Here is a 25762-nt window from a genome sequence, read left to right on the forward strand (position 1 = left end):
TTCCCAAAACTGACAACAGAAAAAAAGTTCTGATTTATCTCAACTTCCTCAACAGATATTATTTTAAAGCAGGACAACACACTATTTTGAGATGAAAAAAGGTGAATTTATATATAAGACTTTTTTTTAAAATAAGCTTTGTGTGCAGCAGCTTATCAAAGGATAAAGTATAGATTTCCAATTCAGTTTCTGTCAGACATCAAAGTCAAACATCCACCACCAAAAAAAGAAAAGAAAGCAGATACTATGAAAAATTAATAATTGCTTCTTTTTTTTGCCAGAAAAAACATGCTACAACTGCTTGCTAGATTCAAAATGGGGAAAAAAAAGTTTTTAACAACTTAAGAACATAAGAATAGCCACACTGGGTCAGACCAAAGGTCCATCTAGTCCAGTATCCTATCTTCCGACCATGGTCAATGCAGGCTGCCCCACTTGGAATGAAAAGATAATCATCAAGTGATCCATCTCCTGTCGCCCACTCCCAGCTTCTCACAAACAGAGGCTAGGGACACCATCCTTGCCCATCCTGGCTAATAGCCATTGATGGACCTATCCTACATGAATTTATCTAGTTCTTTTTTGATGATGAAAATACATTTATTATTATTTACATTCTATGAAAATACATTTAACTGAGATCCTGCGATCCAGAGATAATCCTAATGAATTTTGCTTCCTATTATTCTCAAAGTGCTTTTGAAAATTAAAGCTTTTGACCTTTAAATATAGGCTGCATTTCTTAATTCTAGAGGTATTCTATTTGGGAACAGGTAGGGGAAACAACTGAGATGACCTGGAGGAAGGTGGATGCAAAGTTCTGTGCTAAGTTTGACAACCAAGACAAATAAAAAATTCCAAATCACAATTTGAGACAAAGAATAAAATGAAGAAATGGAAAATTTATAAACTCATTTTAGCAAGAAGTAGTTCTCAATACTTGTCAAATTTTCTGTATTTTTCTCTCAGTGGTTTTTAAGTTTTTTTTTTAAATCAGAGACATAAGTCTGCAAATAGGATCTTTGTTTCTTAAGAGTTTACCTGCTTTTGCTGCTCATTCTCAACTTCAAATTTTAATATAAGGAGATGATTTTCCCTCTTTGTACAGCTTAAAGACCCACTTTAATTTTAATCAAAACTAGTTAGTGAATTTATTCAGAGTAAGTGCTTTAAGTTTGAGGGAGATGTACTTATTTTGCCACTCACAAAGCAGGGAATTCAACCTTTGTATTAAGTGCAAAATGGAAGTGAACCTCAACTGAATTTGTAATCAGTGCCTCCATAACACCAACAGATGCATCATAATATATAACTGAGCATCTTATTTGACTGAAGTTATTACAATTTACCATTATGGACGTTAATGCTGTAATCCAATGAATGGCCTTAGCTGAATTTAAGAAAAAAGTACCTACTATTAAACTCTTACTTGAACTTTAGAATGAGACAAGAGGGTTCTTTAAGGGCTCTGGAGATATAATTTGCTTCAACATCAAGAAAAAAAGAAAGAAGGTGTTACTGATTTCTCTAGAATATGGTGTTTAAAGTGAAGGAGCAAGTGAGACTATGAAAACAAACTTTAAAAAGAAAACAATGTAAAAAACAGTTACCATAGGGCCCATATATATATTTCTAATCTAGAAAAGAATTCTTCTAAACCATCTTTAAGGTTCCAGATAGGTAAAGAGAAGGCAAACTTGTTAAAGATGTGAACAATAACTGCATACTGGAACCAACATTTGATAGGTCTGACAAAATTTCCAAGGACAAAGTAATAGGTACTATTTTAGCTAAACTTATTCATTTCCATGGTCTAAGAGATGACTGGAGCAACTGAACGCAAGGTTTTCACTTATTTCTCTCATCTACACACAAATAATCTACATGGATTTTTACCATACATTCTCTTTTTCACCATTGATTGAAAGCAGCATGACTTCACACTCATATCACATCCCAGTCTTTCTCTGACAAACCTAACAGGACAGAGGGAGTAAAAGAGCTGTGAGCAGTGCAGCTATCTGTTTTGCTACCGGCAAAGTTGCCAAATTTGCCAAGCTCCCTGTGGATCCCTGTCTGAAACTCTCCAATGGGGGAACCAAAAATGGTTTGTCAAGAATCAACTAGCTGGAGAGAGCCTGGGGACATTCTCCAGGGCCATCAGGCATTTCTGCTGTGTGGTGTGGAAACAAGACTATATGAATATGCCCAACCCCAGCACTCAACAGTAATATCCCCTGTTAACCGTACATATTCTTTCTCTGTCATCCTCTTGGAAAGCCACCCATATGTCTACTAACAGAGCATATCCTAAATCGTTTTATAACTTTTCCTATCCACTGCCACATTAATAGATGAAGATGAAAGTCATGCACTGTAGATGGAGGTTTTGAAGGCCCTGGATAGGGTTTGTAGGAGGGACTGTATCTTGAAATCAATGGACCTCATGCAGGTTCAGGACTCTGCTTGTTTGAATCAATTGTGAAATAAGGCCCTAAGATTGTATCTAAGACTAACCAATACTACTAGATACAAAGCAAGAAAGTGAAATACTAACTTCATAACTCTTTTCAATAGAAAATATCACACTGATTTACATATTTATTATTATTGGTATTAGCACAATTCCTAGGAGCCCCAGTCACAGACCTGGATCCCATTGTGCTAGGTGATGTACAAACACAGAACAAAAACAATACTGTCCCAACTCCAAGGAACTTATGATGTATTAGCTTCATTCATGTTTTGTAAGTAATTTTGAAAAATAAAAAGTTATAACAGGAAATGTTATATTAAAGAAATTAATCATACATCTTTTCAGCCTCCTGCTGTATTACATTTTTTTCTCATGCCATCATATGAGCTTCATCATGTGAAGAGAATCTCTGTAGCTGAAGTTTCACCTTACTAGAGTGAACTACTAGAAATACCATTTGAGTGCATTATATGCCACACCATGGCAAAATAGAGAATACACACACTAGCAGGAATAATTTCTCTCTAAACCAGCAGTTTAATTCAATGTTATTCAACCACTGCTCAGAATTCTGATGTCAGGTAACTATACAAAGCTTTAATGAACATAAACCCAGCAAAGATACAACTTGAATTTAACCTATGTTGCCTAATGTTAGTGCCCAAACTGGTATCAATTTTACTCTAAGAAACAGAACTTTTTCTTCCCTACTTTGCCTGTATCTCAAATTCAAAAGCAATTATTTCTTTCTTAGCAGGCTTTAAAACGGCAGACGCTCTTGGGCATTCAGACACAGATAGTAAAAGCCACAAGAATGAAAGTCCAATCAAAGACCAATTTAGGTTTCTATATTTCGCATCTCAGCATTTCAATAAAATTATTTTTTCTGAAGAAAACACAATGAACACCTGCAGATTACTTAGAGAAAATGTGTAAAGATACTACACAGTAATGATTTTATTAGCTAACAGCTATTCTCCATAGTAAGTTACTCCATGGACTTTCATTGTGCTGTAGCTATGTCAACATGGGATGTTATTGCATGGCAAGCTGGTGAGTGGTAGATTCACACACTGTCTTGATGAACATAAGAATGGCTATGCTGGGTCAGACCAATGGTCCATCTAGCCCAGCATCCTGTCTTTTGATAGTGGTCAATGCCAAGTGCTTCAGAGGGAATGAACAGAATTGGTAACCATCAAGTGATCCATCCCATGATACCCATTCCCAGATTCTAGCAGAGGCTAGGGACCCTTCAGAACATCATTCTGCCCATCCTGGCTAATAGCTATGTATGGAACTATCCTCCATTACCTTATCTAGTTCTTTTTTGAACCCTGTTATTGTCTTGGCCATCACAACATCCTGCTTTTGTTTGTTTTAAACCTGTTGCCTATTAATTTCATTTGGTGACTTCCAGTTCTTTGTCAGGAGTAAATAACACTTCATTATTTACTTTCTCCACACCAGTCATGATTTTATTGACCTCAATCAGATCCTCCCTTAGTGGTCTCTTATACTAGGTGTAAAGTCCTAGTCTTATTAATCTCTTCATATTCTTCCCTTAGTCATTTCTTTTCCAAAATGACAAGTCCCAGTCTTATTAATCTCTCCTCATATGGAAGCTGTTCCATACCCCAATCATTTTTCTTGCCCTTTTCCAATTCCAATATATATTTCTTCAGATGGGGTGACCAGATCTGCATGCAGTATTCAAGATGTGGGTGTATCATGGATTTATATAGAGGCAATATGATTTTTCTGTCTTATTATCTATCCCTTTCCTAATGATTCCCAGCATTCTGTTTGCTTTTTTGACTGACACTGCACATTGAGTGGATATTTTCAGAGAACTATCTACAATGACTCCAAGATCTTTTTCTTGAATGGTAACAGCTAATTTAAACCCTATTATTTTATACATATGGTAGGGATTATGTTTTCTAATGTGCATTATTTTGCATTTATCAACATTGAATTTCATCGCCCATTTTGTTGCTCAGTCACCCAGTTTTGTGAGATCCTTTGTAACTCTTTGCAGTCAGGTTTCGATTTTTGTAGTTTTGTATCATCTGCAAATTTTGCCACCTATTTACCCCTTTTCCAGATCATTTATGAATATGTTGAACAGTACTGGTCCCAGCAGAGACCCCTGGGGTACACCATTATTTACCTCTCTCCATTCTGAAAATTGATGACTTATTCCTACCCTTTATTTCCTATCTTTTAACCAGTTCCTGATCTACGAGAGGACCTTCTCTCTTATATCATGACAGTGGGAGGAGTTGTTAGAGGGGTCACATGACTCACCTTGCTTCTGGTCATGTATCCAGCTTGATTCTCAAAGTAATACCTCCAAGAGTGAAACTTCTGGTGACAGGTGGGCGGGGCTTAAGAGGTCAGTGGGTGGACTTAATGTTCGATTGACAGTAGGGCACTTATACTATTCTTGTAGACAAGTCCATAGTCCTTTGCGTTCCAGACAAGCCTGACCAAAGCAGGGTACAAGGAGCGCCCATCTGTGGAGTGGATCCCTGTCTGCTAGGAACTGCAGAGAGACCCAGCAACTCAGGAAATCCAGCAAAGGGACATGGAAATGGCCACTGGATAATACAGTGATAAATGACCCGTGATTCGTCAGTTCTGGGGGATCAAAGCTATCACAAGTTGGGAAAAATTCCACAAAGACCATCACAGTAAGTTTTCTATTTCAGCTACATATGATACAGTTTTAACATATAGCACAATTTTAAGAAGATATATATATATAGCTATATGAATAACTAGTGAGGCTTCTTACGACTTTTGCTATCAATTCTCTCAAGCATATTGAGCCTGTTAGATTTTTTTTTAAGCAGAAAAAAATGATTTTTTCAGAGAAGTCCTCCAAATCCCTAAATTGCAAGGTTTTGGTAATCAAGAACCAAACTTATTCAGCTACAAATGGCTGAAAACTGAACATTTTCGGCTGTCATTGTCCCCCAAAAAAGTTTTCTTTTTTCTGTGTAGAAATCCTACACAGAAATCCTATTTCTGCTTTGCATATCTATAGATATGCATAAATAGGATATATATGCAAAAAGAGATACAGATCTATAGATATAAATGTATATGAATGCACAGAGCAGGTAGCTGAGACATATCTGGGTACACTATATCCACTGGATCACCCTTGTCCACATGTTCATTGACCCCCTCAGAGAGGCATAATTTCCCTGTACAAAAACCAAGTTGACTCTTCCCAACATATCATGTTCATCTGTGTCTAATAATTCTGTTCTTTACTATAGTTTCAACCAATTTTGCCCGGTACTGAAATTAGACTTACCTGCCTGTAATTACTAGGATCACCTCTGGAGCCATCTTAAAAAATTGGTTTCACATTAGCTATCCTCCACTCATCTGGAACAGAAAGCTGATTTAAATGATTGGTTACAGACTACAGTTAGTAGTTCTGCAATTTCACATCTGAGTTCCTTTGGGTGAATGCTATCTGACGCTGGTGATTATTACTGTTTAATTTATCAATTTGTTCCAAAACCACCTGTACTGACATCTCAATCTGGGACAGTTCCTCAGATTATTCATCTAACAAGATGGCTCAGGTTTGGGAATCTCCCTCACAACCTCAGCCATGAAGTCCAATGCAAATAATTAATTTAGTTTCTCCACAATGGGCTTATCTTTCTTGAGCGCTCCTTGAGCATCTCGATCGTTCAGTGGCCCTGCTGGTTATTTAAACTGGCTTCCTGCTTCTGATGTATTTATTTTTTTTTTTTTGCTGTTACTTTTGAGTCTTTGGCGAGCTGTTCTTAAAATTCTTTTTTGGCCTTCCTAATTATATTTTTACACTTCATTTGCCAGAGTTTATGCTCCTTTTTATTTTCCTCAATAGGCTTTAAATTCCACATTTTAAATGATGCTTTTTTCCCTCTAACTGCTTCTCTTATTTTGTTGTTTAGACACAGTAGCACTTTTTTAGTTCTCTTAATGTTTTTTTAATTTGGGATATACATTTAAATTGAGCCCCTATTATGGCGTCTTTTAAAAGTTTCCATACAGCTTGCAGGGATTTCACTTTTGGCACCATACCTTTTAATTTCTGTTTTACTAAGTTCCTCATATTTTTGTAGCTCCACATTCTGAAATTAAATGCTACCATGATGGGCTGCTTTCATGTTTTTTTCTGACAGGGATGTTAAATTTTATTATGTTATGGTCATTATTACCAAGCAGGTTTCAGAGTAGCAGCCATGTTAGTCTGTACTAACTTGTGGCACCTTAGAGACTAACAAATTTATTTGAGTATAAGCTTTTGTGGGCTACCACTCACTTCATCAGATGCATAGAATGGAACATATAGTAAGAAGATATATATACATACAGAGAACATGAAAAAGTGGAAGTAGCCATGCCAACTCTAAGAGGCTAATTAATTAAGATGAGCTATTATAAAGAGGAGAAATTTTTTTTATCTTGAATAGTTTCAATATGTGTAATGACCCAGCCACTCCCAGTCTATTCAAACCCAAGTTAATGGTATCTAGTTTGCATATCAATTCAAGCTCAGTAGTTTCTCATTGGAGTCTGTTTTTGAAGCTTTTCTGTTGCAAAATTGCCACCTCTAAGTCTGTTACTGAGTGACCAGAGAGGTTGAAGTGGTCTCCTACTGGTTTTTGAATGTTATGATTCCTGATGTCAGATTTGTGTCCATTTATTCTTTCGCACAGAGACTCTCCAGTTTGTCCAATGTACATGGCAGAGGGGCATTACTGGGACATAATCGCATATAACACATTGGTAAATGTGCAGGTGAACGAGCCCCTGATGGTATGGCTAATGTGATTAGGTCCTATGATGGTGTCATTAGAATAAATATGTGTACAGAGTAGTTCAGCTATATTCACCTCTTGAATCAGATCCTGTGCTCTACTTAGGACTAAATCAAGAACTGCATCTCTTCTTGTGGGTTCCAGGACTAGCTGCTCCAAGAAGCAGTCATTTAAGATGTCTTTAAGAAACTTTATCTCTGCATCCCATCCTGAGGTTATATGTACCCAGTCTATAAGGGGATAATTGAAATCCCTCATTATTATTATTTTTATTTTTATTGCCTCTCTAATCTACCGGAGTATTTGACAATCAACATCACAATTCTGGTCAAGTGGTCGTTAGTGTGTCCCTACTGCTATATTCTTATTACTAGAGCATGGAACTTCTATTCCTAGAGATTTTATGGCACAACTGGATTCATTTAAGATTTTTACTTCATTTTACTCTATGCTTTCTTTCACACATAGTGCCACTCTCCCACCAGCACAACCTATTCTATCTTTCCGATGTATTTTGTACTCTGGTATTATCATGCCCCATTGATTATACTCATTCCACCAAGTTTCTGTGATGCTTATTACAGCAATATCCTCATTTAAGATGAGGCACTCAAATTCACCCATCTTGTTATTTAGAATTCTAGTATTTGTATATGAGCACTTTAAAAAATTGTCATTTTTTAGCTGTCTGTCATTATGTAATGTAATTGACTTGAATTCTATTTGACTGTTTCTCATCAGATTCTACCCGTATTTTATGATCATCTATCCTCTCCTCCTTCCTGGGATATAGAGAATCTCCATTCATAGATCCTCCCCTAAGGGATATTGCTGTCCGAATCATGTGTTCCATCCCACCTGTCGGCTTTCCCCCAGCCCTTAATTTAAAAACTACTCTACAAGCTTTTAAATTTTACAAGTCAGAAACTGATGCACAGCAACTTGCTGTGTAAACAAGCCCCAAGTTTCTGTCACTGGTGCAGAGCAATAAGGTTTCCTCTGAACACCAGAAATTCACAGAATTTTTTTTTCAAAAAACAAGACAACAATAACTGCACAGGACTTGTTCAACAGTTACCAAAATCAGATTAACTAATCTTGAAAGAAGTTGGAGGGCCAAATTCTCTTCTTTAATTCACTCTGCATCTATCTATAGCTTTTCCACATACACTACCGCTGGGCATCAATAAGAATTCTATTCATAACAAGAAAGATATCCACATTACAGACTCCAAAAGAGAAAACTGCCCTTTGATTGATGGGGCTGGATGAAAAGAAAGAGAAAATGATGCTACAGCTTTTGAAAAATGTCTGTGAACAGAAGACTCTAACCCAGTTAATGAATTATTAGTAATAAAAAATTATTCTTCATTTCTTTTATCAAGTAAGAGAATATTTACTATTTTCATTTCCATTTTTTTTAGCACTAAGCTGCTTTTAAAAGTTACATAACTTGGAGAATTTATTTTTCCTTTAATGTTGCCTTTACTTGTTTTAAATTCAATACAAAATTAATTGACAATTCCACTTCAAGGCTAGCTATGGGAGATTTTGAAAATTCAAAAGGCATGTTTGAAAGATGCACATATTATATCCTACGTACCACAACTGACTGAATTTTGAAGGTCAAAAACAACCCAAAACAATTTTCTTAACCCTGCTTCACATCAGGCTCTGCTGTAAAATGAATTAGTGTGGTATGAGAAATGTTTTAGATACTTTACATTTTTGAAACCAGAATGAGACAATTGTATAATTAACAGATGCTCATAACAGACATTATGGCAGCAACATCCCTATTATAAATTTAAGTCAAACAGAGTAATGTTCTTTTGCAAAATGAAGACTAACTATGAGACTGTTACATTCTGGTAAAACCTCAGTTATAAGAATATGCAAATTAAAACAGACACCATAGAAGACGGCAGTTTCAAACTTTTTTTTCTTATATCTGGTTGAGTGTTCATATTATTTGTAAACGTGCTTTACATGTTCTTTAAAAACAGGGCATAACTACATCTAAGGAAATTCCATGCTAGAAACTTCCACTGCTGCTACTATTGAACTACTATGAAAAGAACAGGGCTGCTATAAGGAATGGCAGGTATTTGAGATATAGATACATATTTCTCAGATTAGCATTGTGCTATAAAGCTGAAATTGGAGGAATCTTCCTCCCCTTACCCTGACCTACAAGAAGGCAGGCTGACAAGAGTGTCTCCTATGTTCTTCAGAAGTGGAGAGCAATCAACTTGTTAAAAGAGGCAGTAAGCAACTGAGCGAGGCAGTGAGCTAGTTGAGGGAAAGCCAGTGGTAGAAGGTGGCATCTCCCCTTCAAGGGAATCCCCGAAGTACTGCAAGGGTATGGAAAATCTCCTCACGATGTGAAGATAAAAAAGCTGCTGTTAAGGGCAAAGACAAGGTGTGGTAGAGAGCTCCACTGAAAAAAGCAAGAAAAGCCCTAATCTTACCATGGTTACACCGTCAAGTAAAAAAATAAATTTATACCACCAACTTTGCACTCACAAGCTGGCTAACAATTACGTGAACAACAAAAAATGTGCTAACAATAAAAGAGGAAAAATAGTAGAAAAAAATCAGTTTAATTCAAATTGCTCTCAGGTTTACAAATAAATAATTTTACTTAGCATTTTCAAATTGCTTTCTTAACTTTAATCCTCACACCACCACTTTGAGGTATGCAATTATCATCCGCGTTTTACAGATGAAAATACCAAGGCACACAGAGAGTGACTATCTAAAATCACAGAGTGAACCAGAATCTGAGCTAACATTAGAACTCATGAAGTTTCTGGCTCCCCGCTTTGTTCTGAGCGCGCTAGATCATGTTGTTTTCCATCAGTGAAAATTTATTTAGCTATAGTAAACCTTGATAGTAAAGCTATGCAGAAATCCCCCACCCCCACCTAGAAATTTTCAATTTGTTTCCAAAAAAACCCAAAGGTTTTCATCCAAAAAAATCAAAACATTTCATGGAAAGAGAACTCTCTTTTTGGCAAAAAATAAGTTTGTGAAAAGTCCAAAAACCCAGTTTTGCCTCAACAAACAATTTTAATTGAAAATTATTGACCAGCCCAACTGACAAACCCTTCTAAACCATGACAAGCAACCTAAATGGCACTGGAGTTTTTAAGACTTGATTTCAGCATTATTTGTATGCTTTTCAACAGAATTCCCTTCTTCTCTATTTTGAAACATTACTGTCTTAGGAGGAATTTCAGAATCTTTCATTCATGGAATGCAGCTTAGATCTATGTTCGATAACAGAAGTGACCAAATATACTGACCCTTCAAGCCACATAAGACAATCTTAGAGTTTGAGAGTAGGGGGACATCTGCCAGAGTGAGGCTTCAGTCCTCCAGTGGGGTGGTGGGGCTCATGTCTTCTGCCCTGTGAGGAGGGGGGTCTTTGGGCTTCAGCCCCACAAGGTGCACCTGCTAGGGCTTCAGCCCTCCTCCTGCTGAAACCCCAAGCCCCAGAAGATGTGCCCCGCTCCTGATGAAGCCCTAAGCCCCACCACCCTAGTCTGGTAGGTGGAGAATGGGAGGTGGGGTGCTCCATGAGCTGCACTTTAATTGTAAGAGACTGCATGTGGCTCTCAAGCTGTGGTTTGGCAACCCCCATTCTATAAAATGCTAAGTACACTGCTGGAGTTGAATAATAATTGTGCGCAGAAGCTGGATTGCTTTACAGTGACCACTATGGACTGATTTGTGATTATGATGATTTCACATGGCACACAGTGCTCTAAGATTTTAAAAAAAAACATGCTTTAATGTCATATATTTATGCTTCCTCAGAAAGTCTATTTAGTGTTGATGAAAGGTGCAAAATTTACAGCAGTGAACAATGACCACCTCTCTTTATCAAAAGAAGGGGTACAACATGGGTAATGACAAGGTATATTTTTAAAAAATACCTCCACCAAGGGCAACAAATCTTATTTTGGATGGGATCTCCCCTACCACACATATCCCATTCTACCACAATCACCACCACCACGTCATATTCTTTAACCTCAGCGAAGACACCTCCAACAACATATCAACTACTTTGGCGGTTTCTACAATAGGAACAACTATGCAGTAGGAACTGAACTGAGACCACCAATTTACTTCACAAAGAGCAGCAGGAATCTATCACATGACAATATTTTCTGGCTACTTGTGACCTGAGCCCAATATGAACTGGAGATAGAGACATGAAAGAAATAATATAATCATTCAAACTAATAATTATAATGAAAATAGAAGGAAAGATGCACGAGTAGCAACTGAACTATTTGAACTTGAGAGCTCAATTGTTATTTAAAAATAGACTTTTGTTTGACCTAGAAAGTTCACTTGAAGATGGGAAATCTGTAAGAAGGAAAGTAATGGCCATTTGGCCAGAAAAATCTATAAAAGCTGCACAACATAATACATCTAAATGCAATTTTATTTGACAAGGATGTTTTGATTTGTTTTTTAAAGGAATCAGATTTCCTTTAATCTGTAGTTTTAAATTAGTGTTTTCATGTCTGTAAAAATTAATACCACTTAGCAACCTGATGCCCCTAAGAAAATGAGGTGTTTAGTGGATTTAAAAAAAGAACTTAAAAACTTTCAAAATCTGAGTACACAAACTTTCTCATTATCCTTGGCACCATCACTTGCATTATGCTTTTTATTCTACTAATATGCTTTTACTTTACAGTGATATCTCGGTTGGAAAATTAGTTGCAATTGTTAGGAGAGCATCTGTTGAAAGCTGCTGTTTCTATTTCTGTCACGATCCTTTTCAAGAGTCTGTCTCTGGTATCTGATTGCTTTTTCCAACCAGCCAAAAAAGCATCTTCTTCTGTATCTCCTAACTTTGCCGTTATGGCAATACATCTTTTGGGCAAGCTTTAAATATTTAAACTTTTAGAAACAAAATAAGAACTTTGAACACAGGAGCAGAAATTCAACCACAAAACTTCCCAAGGGGACTTTTCAGCATTTTACTATAAAGACATGCATATGCCTAAATTGAGGTAGATGCATGGTTTGTGTTTCTGTAACCCTTATTGCAATGGAGCAGACAGATCCTATGCTGTACTATGCAGGAAGGTGTCTAGAGTCTGTCTATGACATAGGGCTGATGCTGGCCTCAGAAACAAGAAGGCTTGCGAGTGGGACCTCAGTCTGAAAGGAATGAGAAGGGAGGAAGTATTAGAGCTAGGTTGCTCTGACAGAAGATATCTTGGGTCTGAGAGAACCTATAGACTGTGTAGACCAGTGCTATGAACATCCAACCTTTGGGAGAAGGCTTGGACTGGACTTTACCTAAATAACAATAACAGTAATAAAGTCCAACTCCACTCTACGAAGTAACTGTCCTAGAGCAGGTGGGAAAGTCAGTTTCTCACACTTGTCCTTCCTCTCCCCATACTTTCCCTACTATATGCTATCACCCATTATCACTTTTATGTGTACACTTCACCTATCACCACATTTATATATAGATTGTAAACCCTTTGGGACAGGGAACATGCCTTTTTATATGTTCTGTAAACTGCTAAAAACAGTTGTGTGTACTGTAGAAATAAAAACAGTAAATAACATATTGCCCAGTAACAAGAGTAGAAATTACATCATTAAAATACAATGCATCACAGTCAGAAAGCATCCATCCAATCCTTCCCAGTGTGGAAATATTCATATGTATCCCATCATTTAAAAGACTAGTCTGAAATATTTACTGTTTGCTTTACTCCTAACCACTAAGAAGAGTTGTATGCTTTTCTTAGATTGTCAGTATCACTTATACTATTACACATGGAATAAGCAGCTTTCATTCTCTAGGCTAAGTTTGTATGTGTATACTAAAACAAACAAGTATCCATTGTATTACTTGCTTCTTTTAAAAATATATATTCTGAGTCTTATCATCTAGAATCAATAGAAAAGTTGAACAGGGACAAGGAGAGAGGAAGAAAGATCAGCAGTGACCATTAGACCTAGAGTAGAAGATTCTTGAATGAGAGGATTACAAGAAGAAAATCAATTAATTTAAATACTGCTGTTCTTATGTTATATAGTGTATAGCTGTTATGCAAATATGTTGTTTTTCTACATCTAGTGCACCATAAGTAAAACGTAATTAGTAGCAATAAAATATCCAATCTCCCTCCTGTGAATTCTTGCTGTACTAACATGTTAAATGATGCCTCTAGGTGCAGCAAGAAATTTCTGTTTCTGGGAAATGGAAACTTGGAACAAGGGACAGCTTTTGGAGGCGAATAATTTTGGTATCATTATTCAGATGACTGAGATGATCTGCAGTGAAACACTTCCGACCACATTGGTGAAGCCATTTCCTGTAATCAGAGCACAAGCACTAATGTTATAATCTGCATAGAGATTGTAACTAATCCCTAACACTGGAAATGAGTAAAATCTGTGCCAAAAATCAGATGACATTTAGTGAGGACATTTTGAGAGTGCTGACTACTATAGAAACTATATTTTTTTAAGTTTTGTTTTAAAAAGAGACTCCAGTCTCACATTGTTAATTGTGACTCAAGTTCTGATTTATGAAGGTGGAGCAAAAATGGTTTTTGATTATTAAAATGTAACCCATGGTGCACATGTATTAACGTCCCATAGATTTTTTTAAGAACGTCATCTGATTGATTCTCCTCCTGAGTTAACTGGGCTGCAGATGGTGCTACATAAGTGAAGTTGTGCACATATGGAAGACAGAATGATAATGTTGGAAACAATTTTCCTAATAATTTTATGAAGGTTTATTATGACTCAATTGCCACACAAGCATTCCTTTATTAGTCCAAAGGCCACGCAGTGTTGGTAAAATTCAAAATACTAATATATGCATGTGCATACATCTATATACTACATCCTAGCAAATGAAGGCTACTTACTTGTAACTGGTGTTCTTCTAGATGGACTCTGCCTATTCACACTCTTGGGATGTGCTGACCAGGTGCAGCCAGGATGGTGGAACCTTCTAGTCTAGTTAGGGCTCATAGCTCTCTCCAAACAGTTGAGCACATTCTGAAGTCGTGGCTATAAAAAGAGCATGGAGCTAGCGGCTATCTCAGGTTTTTTTCCAAAGCTAAAGTGGAATACCAATTAACTCTAAAAGTAGAACTTTGCAGACGCAGAGAAGGCAGGTAGGAATTGTGAATAAGCAGAGTCTATCTTGAAGAACTCCAGTTACAAGTAAGCAACCTTTTTATCTTCTTTGAGACTCCTCTGCATATTCCCACTCTTAGGATAATTTGGCAAGCAGTACCATGAACCAGGAGGAGGGAGCAGAATCCTAAATAAACAACGACTGAAGTGCTGCTCTGCCAAATTGAACCTCAGATCTGGTTGCCACATCCAAACCATAATGTCTTGTAAATAACGTCTGAGCAGCCCAGCATATCTCAATCAGGGGAATATGTTTAGCAAATACTACAGATTTAGCGACCACTTCAGTAAAATGGGCTCTAAGAGGAACAGGAGGAGAGGATGTTCTCCGTAACCCACTTTTGTCAATACACATTCAGACAGGGACTACACTAAAATGCCCCAACCCTTAAAAGTACCAGCATACAAGATAAGTAAGTTAGGAGACTTACTGTATGAAGTCCCTCGTTCTGTCCAAATAATACAATGGCATTCTAAGGAATGAATCTAATTTCCCCTTTACTTGTTGAGGTTTAGGAAAAAAATACAGGTAAACTGATTCTATGAGTAACGTGAAACTCAAACCACCTTGGAAAGGAACTTAGGGTATGGTTTAAGAACTACTTTGTCTTTTTGAAAAGTAGCACGGGGGAGAGGGGGTTCACTCAGTGCATGCCACTCACTATCCTTCTAGTGGAAGTGATTGCTATTATAAAATCCACCCTTACAGAAAGACAAAACAATGAACAGTTCTTGCTAGAGGTTCAAAGGGGGAAGCAATAAACTGTGTTAAAACTAAGCTCAAATTCCATAGAGGGGCCAAATCCTATACTAGAAAATACAAATTCAATCAGCTTTTTAAAAAAAGATCTCACCAACTTGTGCGAGGAAATGGGGTTTCTGTAATGTGAATATGGAATGCTGCTACTGCTGCTAAGTGGACTTTCAAGGAGAAAGTGAAGCAAATATTCAAAAACAAGTGAAACAAATATTCATATTCAAGTGAAACAAATATTCAAAAACAAGTTTTATAGGGACTTAGGTTGGGTCAACATTCCTATCATTTGCCCAGATAACAAATCTTTTCCATTTAAAATTGTAGCTTTTTCTGGTTGATGGTTTTTAAAGATTAATAAGAATTTGCTGCACCTCAACAGAGCATGGTCTTTCTAAATCTGTTAAAATCCTATCATCCAAGCTATTAGGTGTAATGTAATATTAAAACCGAGGCCCAGCTTAGGCGTATATTTCTACAGATAGGGAGTGTGTTCTTCATTTCTCTGTTTTCTTCCATTTCCAGATTTAATCTGAGGTTGCTATTATATACAGTTTAATGAGCTTTTAAAGAAAGATTAACAAGTACTGTAGAAAAATGTGCTTTTAAGAGTTATTCTTCAATACACCTGTGAAAAACTTAACTGCCTGCGATGAAGCTTGGGGTGACTAATTACAGAATGAATGAATGAATGAACGAACCAATCTAGATTCTTCAGTGAAAACAGCCCACAGGAAAACTCACATAATATAGAAATTGAGCAAATCAAAAAGGCAAGATTTCTAACAAGCTCAGCTAAATTAATAAAGAACACATTAAGTCTACATTTTCTAATGTGGACATCGAAGACAGACTTTTAAAGCAATAAACGAAAACAATTAATTGTGGCTAAAATTTATGCTTTTGGCAGGGACACAACATAGGCATCCACATGAAAAATATGGCCATTTTGAGAGATTACCACATCATGAGAGGCAATATCTAAAATACAGGGTATAAAACACAGTATGGCAAATAAGAGGACTATTACTTTGGTAATAAATATCACACACTTTGGTAATAAATATCTCCCAATCCTCCAAGAGTCCAAAGATAAGGCAAAGTGAAGAATTAAGAAGCATAGCATAATGTTACTCATGATAAGGAAAGAACAATTAGGCACAGAAAGGGGCACATGAAGCGATGTGGAATTCAATTCTACACAGTATGATGTGGTTGAATCCTGTGAATATTTCAACTTTAGCATGTCAGGACACAATATAATGGCACAAGAGAACAAGCTATTGAAATAGTTTCCGTCTACTCTGGAATCATTAACTTACAAAGAAACAATACTGAGTAAAAGTACTGGATTGTGAGATTTCTAACAAGTCTTTCCTTAGGACAAAATGGAAACAGTCACATATTAAGAACAGATGTGAATAGCTGGAAATTGGTGTGAACAGGAGGATTTTCAGGTACATGAACAAAACACACAAGACATGAATCCTATATAAAGGTTAACAGTCCAAAAGTTATGAGAATGTAATAGATGAAAGAACAGAAAGCTGTAGGAGCAACTTTAAAGTAGTGGATGGTGTAGGCCCGATGAAACACAAAGTTCTGGTTCAGTTCTGATCACTTGAACTTACCATGGTGGAATAAAAATGGATTTGCCTTTGTAAGATTAATGGTGCTTGCCTTTCACCCACAAAAAAGTATTCAAATCTCAGTTCTGAATATATGGCACTATATACGAATTATCAAGGAGATTTACACCTCTCTGGTCTAGTTCCTCTCTTCTTAATCTGTTCACTCACATTGACAAAGTTATTTATTAGGCCTACTGAAATTGGACTCTAAACCTGTGTACTTGGGGCATTAAATTGTTTCTCCAACTTTGTCCCAGCCTGAACAAAATGCACCTACTCAAAAACAAGAGATTTTTAGATGACTATGTGCCATCTGGTCCTTCCTAAGTGAGCAGTAAGCACTATCATTCCCATACTGCTAAAGGTTCTGTAACAATAAAATTTGTAGTTTATTATTGCTGAGAAATATTATTTAAATAATATGTTATTTTTATATAGTACCTTTCATCCTGATATCCCAAAGCAACGTACAAAACTGAAATGCTACCACTCATCCTTCCATTCTAATAGTTGGACTCAGCTAATATGCCTGTCCATTTTCAAGTTTCAAATTGCTGGTGTTCCCAGGTTAAAAATCACAGGAGGGCCAAATCCAAACATGGTCAGTTGTGCCATTCATCCTTCTGAGGTAGCCAGATTGAGTATTATGCAGTTTACTGTGGTCAACGCCTTAAAAAACACAGGCTTTTTGTATATGTCAAAAATTTAAAGACTTTTTTTGTTGGTATAGGTCTGGTATGTTTTGCCAAAAAAGTTCCTGCCACATATTGTTGAGTAGCTCTTTTCTGCTACCCTCTATCCCAGAGGTGGCTGCTTTTCAGTGTTATATGCTGCTTTTGGACCCTTCAGGAGGAAAGGTGCTATATAAATGCAAGATCTTTTTAATAAAGATCTTTCTCAAAAATATTCAACAAACTTTAGTAATACAGATCCAAAAAATAAAGTATACATTTCTTTAGGTCCTGGTGTTGGTTTCCTTTTCTTCTTGCCTGTGTTTGGCATTTTTTCATATTGATTTTTCAGTGACAGCACCACAGGATGTGAGGACCTTGTGATATAATAACAAAGTATTAACTCCATTCTACAGATGAACAATGGAAGCATCAAGACATGAAGTGATTTGCAAAAGGTCATGCAGCAAGTCTGTGGCAGGACCAGAAACAGAAAAATATCTTCCATGTTCCGCTCTAAGGCCTTAATCACAAGATGATCCTTCCGAATTATTTTTTACCAGGTTTCACTCACCACTAACTTGGGGAAAATCCAAAACATAATCTTCTAAAAGGAAAGGCAACTGAAACAAGATTATTGAACCAGGAAGAAATTATATGTTTTCTCTCTGGCTAATTAATATTAACAGTGTAATCATAATACAAGGTAAACTCCCTCCTCACCCCCCCAAAAAGGTAATGAGGTACCACATCAGCTGTTTCTTTGGTATCTGTGTGCAAACACAGAAAAATCTCCAAGAGAAGAGAGAAAACAGCCCTCAATGTGCTTGACATCATAGGCCTAAGAAAATGGAATAAGAAGAGTTCCAACAATAATAATAATGCTAATAATATAATGGCACAGTCAGGCATTTGACTAGATGGACTCCGTAGCCTCTTTTCCATTAAAAATGTCCTAGTTTAAATTAGGTTAAATGCCTATTTTCCAACATGCAAAGTTAATTTAAAAAAATATTTTCTCTGGTTTTATTTTTGTCTTTTTTTCATTCCACATGTAACTGGTTAAAACTCATTTACATTAACGTAAAGCTTATTTTCTTCAGTATTTTAACATGTGTAAGAGACAAGACAACATTTACCACCAATAAATCTTGTAATCAGGCTTCATTAGACCATCATAAAAGGAATTCAGGACAACCTCTGACATTTACCATTTTTGTATTTTCCATTCTTAATAGGCCATCATTATGACAAACAATACTATTTATGTGGTTCATGAGAGAAAAAAGTAGTTATGACTATAAAAATAAAAAATGAGAAAATTCCAAAACAAGCTCTTCATATTTTTGTATAACAAAAAAAGAGATTACTTGAGAATAATTTATTTTACAGATAAAAGCAGGATGAAGGCAAAGATAATGTAAGCTCCTAGCAATGTTGCCTCCTATCTCTACTCTATAATTTCTACTAATGTTCTTGGTCATGATATGCCTCAAATATGAGAACTGAATGTCTACCTCCCATTTCGAAAACCCATGTGTTGTTCAGACATCTACTGAACTGAAATATAGCTGTTGGCAGAACAAGCCAATGTAACCAAGGGGAAACAAAACCCTGTTTCCCTAGTTATCACTAGCAAGTCACCAACTGGACTTAATGACTACCAGATAAAGCAGATTTGGATGTACTTTGGTAATTCTCAAGATCAGTATTTCTCCCCTCTTTCTCTTCCTTCATTAACAAAAATGAACTGGACAGCTCACCTCTCTTTTCTCTGTTAACTTCCTCCAGGACATGTTCTTGCTTTTTTATTTGTTCAAAGAGAGACTGACGTTCACACTCCTTGCTCAATGTCAAGTGCTTAAGCTGCTCTTGACTCTGCGATAGGTGGCGCCGCAGCTTCCATTCCTTCCTTTCTCTCTCTTTCACCTCTTCGCACATCCATTGAAGTTTAGTCTAGAGAAGAACAAATTTATGTGACACTGAAAAGGAGAGAGAATTCTAATAAAAATGCTAGGACCTAAATTCTACACTGAATGATCAAGAACATTTGGAATCAGCTCACTGATTTATAACAACCATTGTCATACAAGTTTAAAAAGAAATATTTAAAATATATTAAAGGACAAATTCTGATTTAACATGCAAATTAAAATGTGCACATATATTTTGGTTGGCACCAACTGCACACTCAAGCCAAACATGTAGATAATTTTTTCCAGGAGGATAAGCTTGCAGGCTGTGAGTCTATTGGCCATTGCTGGTTCAGAGGGGATATGGCGTACAGGCAGCCTGGTGAACAGGCCCCACCCTGGAATGTGATGGCCTGATTCCTGCAACACTTGGTTTGCAGAGGAACATAGGCACTGCCATAATGGATCAGACCCAACAGCTATCCAGACCGATAACCTGTCTCTGACAATGGCCAGCAACATGGCCATGCTTCAAAGGAAGCGGAAAGAAACAAGCAGTCAGTAAACATGGGAAAATCTGCCTCCCACATAAGGTCTCCTGATCTCCAGCAGTTAGAGACTGGATTAACCCCTGAAGCATGAGGTTTAATAGCTCTTCCACAACATTTTTATCATTAATTACAATAACTTTCAATCATTTTGTTAGCCATATAAAATGTCTAATCCCTTTTTGAATTTTATTAAATTAATGGCCTAAATTTCTTCCTGTGGCAGTTAATTCCACAGGTTAGTTACATATTGTGTGAAAAAGTATTTCCTTTTATGAGTTATGAATTTCCCACCATTCAATCTCATTAATGTCTTTGTTCTTGAGTTATGAGACGGGGTGAGCTCAAGTTTCCCATCTACCTTCTCTATGTCATTCATTATTTTATCCACTTTTATCATGTCCTCTATTATCTCCTAAGGAAAAAATCCCAATCTTTTCAATTTCTCTTCAGTTTCTTTTCCAGGTACTTAATCATTCTTGTCACACTTCTCTGAACTCCCTCTAGTCCTGCAATATCCTTTTGAGAAATGATGACCGTACTGCACACAGTATTCAAGATGAGGCCATGCCACTAATTTATATAAGGGCCTTATACTATTCCCATATTCTTCATTCCTTATGCAACCTAACATCTTGTTTGCTTTTTTGACTGCAGTTGCAAGCAGAGGTCTTCACTGAGATGTCTTCAAGTGAAGCCCAGGTCCCATTCTTGAAATTATACAATTAATTTAGAACTCTGTAATGCGTACAAGCCATTTCATTTTTCCTTCCAATTTCCATGACTTTGCATTTATTGACATTAAATTTTAATTACCATCATGTTCATCATTCACCTTGTTTGATTAAGTCTCTCTGAACTTCCAAAATATTCTCTTAACAGATTTAAGGGAAACAACAAATGGGATGCATGACTTCTGCCCCATATTTTCATCATAGAGGCGTTGATTTTTGGGAAGGGTACCTATACAAAGTGCCCTGACAAAATCTGGCTCTAACACTGAAACCAGAGCTTCTAAGCAAAAAATGCCCAGCTATAAACTGACCCAAACTCAAATGGTTTGGCTGACCCATGAACAGCAGAAGGAACACATGAGCTATTGAACTTACATATACAGCTTTGGCCTCAAGCCTTTTATATCTTCCAGTAAATTTTTTAAAAAATGTATTAAATATTAAATCTTTGTATTAAATTGGGGCCTATGGAGATTACAAGTTCCAAAAAGTCTTGTGCTTTTGCAAAGCTCAAGACGTTTCAATGTACCATGGATCAGTACAATACCCGCATCACTGCCGTGGAGAAGTTCAAGTATCTAACAAGAAATCTACTCTTTTAAAATTTATGCAACTCAAAATACTAAGAGTGGACCTACGGTCTACCAGTTACAGACCAGAGTCTGGAAAACACAAATGAAGAGGTAAGTTCGGGGTGACTGTAATAGGTTCAAGTCACAATTCCACTACTCACAGTCTGAGGTCAGAAGCCATTTGACCTACATGTATCTGTGTCAGCTCATAGCTTTGGGTGAAAAAAGCATTTAATTGAAAACCATATAATGCATTGTCCAGTGAAAAAATACCATCAAGAATCCATTAAGGTATATGGATTAAACTACAATAGCTACAAGAACAACAAAAAAGGCACTATTCCCACTGTCTCCACTCCAATTCAGAGCTGAGTGTTTAAAGAGTTAAACCTGAACAAAGTCATTTCTATAACCCATAAATTCCCAGAACTAAAGAAGGAGGGAAGAAACAGAGAAAAGAAGATGGGGAAGGAAGAAAAACATAAGACAGAAAAAGTGGGATTCTAAAGGGGAATAGATTCCACCCTGAATGATAGTGAATGTGACAACAGGATGCAGAACAAATCGTTTAAAATTGTAGATACTGCAGTACTTTATGCAACACCTAAAAACTAGTTTGATTCTGTCCTCATACATGGGGACTGAGGATAATATGTCCAAAATTCGTACTCCAGTCTTGGGTCATAATTAAAAATGGAATTTGAGCCTCTCCATTGAATGAGTCAAAAATCACCAACTTCAGGGACAGCCTATACAAAGATGACAATGTCATGATTATAGTAGCACTGTGAAAACACCTGCAGCTCTAACCGCATTCCCTTCAGTGTCAGCCACATGAACCACAAAATCATTTCCTATCTACCTCTCCCTTGACTGCTGTAAAGAGATATGTCCCTATACCCGAGTCCCTGATGCTGCAGTGGCCGAGCCTTTAACATGACACCACATTACAATCTTTGCTGTGAAATGGGAAGAGACTGCTGGGTTTTGTGAGAGTATCATCAGATTTGCATATTAAAGTGAAAATGTTTGAGGTTTTACAGAATGCTGTACATAATACATACATATATATACACACACATGCGTGCGCACAAACAGACACACACTTACTTTAAAACAAATTGAACAGATAAAGCAGAAATCCCATTGGCAGTTAGCAAAAATATCATTTCAGAATTAAGATTTAATCTGAGAGATGACTTTTAAAGCATTGAAGGCCACCAGCTTTTACGCTAACAGCTAAATATTTAAGGTGTCAACCACTTTAAAAAGAAGAAAAGCCCAGGACTTGTATATATTTTAACCACTTGCACTTCAGTTCACTTGAGTGATTGGGGTTATTGAGGGATCAAGTTGGGGTTTAAGTAGGAATACAGGGTTTTGGCCGTGAGACTCTTGTTTTCCCTGGTGCTCCCGAGAGCCAAAGCAGCAGTGCGAGAGGATGCAGAGTCTCTCCCAGCAAGGCATCAGTGCTTGAGGAGATCTCCTCAGTGATGCTGTTTTGGGGCACCAGGGAGCTAGAGCAGTAGTACCAAGAAGAGGCCCTGAAAAAGTCCCAAAGCTGCAGCATAAGGACACTTAACCTATCTGCCCAGCCCATGGCCCCTATATACATTCACGTGTCTCACTCCTGATGCAAAAGCTTCTTCCTCACACATGTCCCAAACACCCCTGTTAAATTCCCATTCTTCCAAATGCCCTGCTGAAACACACGTGGATCCAAGTACATTTCTCTCTGGCTCCCACACACTCCCTGCTCTATCTTCAACATTTCTACTCACCTCACATGCATGTCCAGAGCACTACCACCGCCCCCAGAGTGCACCCCCATATACCTCTGCTTCCCAACCTCACCAGAGGTATGTACAGACCACAACTGGGGAGAGAAATAGTTAGAAAACATCCATTAAAACCAAGTTTCAATGAAAAATTAAAATAAACTTTCCAAAATATTTGAAATTTGTTGTTTCTCATAAGCACACCTGTAGTCAGGAAGGGAAGATCATCTAAGTTATGACAAATAAGGGAAATAAACTGTCTGTTTCATTTTAAAAGTTCAAAAAGCAACCTATGTCTGAGAAGTTATTAGTGTGTCTGTCTGTGAATAGTTTGTGGGGACTACTGAGCTTCAGAAACCTAATGATACATGAGGAACGCAAAACCAAATTTCAAAAAGGGCGCATTTTAAAACAGTGTCTCTGCAAAAGTTAGTTAAAAAGACATGGAAAACATTGCACAGAAAATTCAATTGTCCTATGAAGAATTACTGTGCCAAATGTGGAGACTAAATTCAACCACTGAAGTATGAAACACGGTGGATTTTTAGTCCTGCTCTAAGGGCAAATCTTGATGTAACTTCAATTACAGAATAGTTACTCTGACACACACACACACACACACAAAACAATGTTTATATTTTTTCTCCTCAGCTAGCTATGAAAAAAAATGGTTACTAATCTGTTCCATAACTGTTGTTCTTTGAGATGCATTGCGCATGTCCACTCCACTCTTGGTGTTGGTACGTCCAGCGCACAGCCATCAGAAATTTTTTCACTCAACAGTATCTGTTGTGTGGCTCGAGCTCTCCCTGTTGTCCTCATACACCACTGCGTCCAGGTATAAAAAGCAGAGGCATCCCTAGCCTCTCCCTTCTTGTCGTTAGTCTGATATAGAGGGGCAGGAGAGCAGGTGGTGGAACTGACATCAGAACACTTCTCAAAGAACAACAGTTATGGAACAGGTTAGTAAATATTTTTTTTCTTCAAGTGACTGCACATGTGCATTCAGATCTAGGTGACTCTCAAACTTTCAGACAGGAGGTGGGACTGGAGTCCATTTCAATAGAGACTGGAGCACAATTTGTCCCACTCTAGCATCATCTCTGGAGTCTTGAGTCACAGCACAGTGAGAGGCAAATGTGTGGACCAAAGACCAGGGCGCTGCTCTACAAATGTCTGCAACTGGAACTTGTGCCAGAAAATCTGCCAAGATCAATTGTGACCTCATCAAATGAGCTGTGACTCTGTCAGGTGGCGCAACATTACCCAAGTCATAGCACATATGTATGCAGGATGCGATCCAGGAAGAAATTCTCTAGTGGAGACTGATTGACCTCTTACTCTGCCTGTCACAGCTATGGACAGCTGGGAGGATTTACAAAAGTGTCTAGTTCTGATCAGGTAAAACGCCAAGGTTCTTCTGATGTTCAAGGCATGCAAATGTTCTTCTTCCCTGGTCATATGTGGTTTTGGTAGAATACAGGCAAATAAATGGCTGGTTGATATGGAAAGAGGAAGCCACCCTTGGGACGAACTTCAGATGAGGATGTAGATAAATGTTGTCCTTAAAAAAAGATTGTATGTGAAAATCCCGATATTAATGCCCACAGCTCCCCTAGTCTTCTGGCCAAGGTAATGGCCACCAAAAGGCCAACTTCATTGATAGATGCGACAGTGAACAGTAGTCAATGATTCAAATGGGGGACCCAAACGTCCTGACAATATTAAATTCAGATCCCACGGTGAAATGGGGTCTTGTACTTGAGAGTATAATTTTTCTGTATTGATTAACAGCTCCAGATGATTCAATGTTGACTGGCTTGGGGCAACACTGCTATGCACTTGCAGTTTGGACTGGATTTTGACAAGATAGGGGTAAACCTGCATTCGTGATCTTCAGAGGAATGCAGCTACTACCACCATGACCTTTATAAAAGACCTTCGGAGCTGCTGACAGGCTGAAAGGTAGTACAGTGAACTGACAATGATTCTGATTTACCAGAAATTAGAGGTACTTCCTATGAGCTTGAATGATTACTACATGGAAGTAGGGATTTTTTAAATTGAGGGCAGCATACCACAGTCCCTGGGATCCAGGGAAGGGATAATAGAAGCTAGGGTGAACATGCAAAACTTTATCCCTTTTAAGAATTGTTGAGATGACGCAGATCTGAAATTGACCTGAGACACCCTTCATTTTGGGGATTAGGAAATATGGGGAATAAAACCCCTTCCCTCTGATGCTACATGGAACCTCCTCTATGGCTCCTGGATAAGAAGTTTTTCATGAAAGTAGTCCCTGAAGAGGGAACGAGGGGGATGGTGGGCGGGAGCAGTAGAAGCAAACTAGAAAATATATCCCACTTCCACCATGCTCAAGATCCACTTGTCCCAAGTAATCCAGGACCAAGCACTGCAGAAGAAGTGAGACAGACAGTTTGCAATGGTGAGAGTGTTCAGGCCTGGAAAGATGGAGACTGGTATGCCAACCTCAACAGGCTCATAAAAATACTTGTTTTGTGGTTCCTGGGTGTCTTGAGGGGCCCAGTGCCAAAACAACAGGCGAGGGACACGTACACCTATAACTCTTTTTTGATAGGTCCTGAGGAAGAGGAGTGGAATGGGCTGTCTGGTCCAAGAATAGAGAAGGACC

General features: G+C 37.6%; 1 protein-coding gene across 2 annotated transcripts in view; it reads right to left on the reverse strand.

The window, feature by feature from the left end:
- The window catches only part of CEP128 (centrosomal protein 128), a 430997-nt gene that overhangs the window by 244830 nt on the left and 160405 nt on the right, over window positions 1–25762 (reverse strand). Inside the window, exons 18-19 of one of the 2 annotated variants that reach the window (XM_032801917.2) lie at window positions 19328–19520; window positions 13356–13670 (exon numbers count right to left, since the gene is read on the reverse strand). In XM_032801917.2, the coding sequence (XP_032657808.1) occupies window positions 13612–13670; window positions 19328–19520 (252 nt within the window). In that variant the 3' untranslated portion in view covers window positions 13356–13611. Of the gene's footprint in view, window positions 1–13355; window positions 13671–19327; window positions 19521–25762 lie in introns of those variants that run through there. The other variant, XM_032801915.2, reaches the window with a different exon arrangement.

Source organism: Chelonoidis abingdonii, chromosome 4 (assembly GCF_003597395.2).
Source record: "Chelonoidis abingdonii isolate Lonesome George chromosome 4, CheloAbing_2.0, whole genome shotgun sequence".
NCBI classification, from domain to species: Eukaryota; Metazoa; Chordata; order Testudines; family Testudinidae; genus Chelonoidis; species Chelonoidis abingdonii.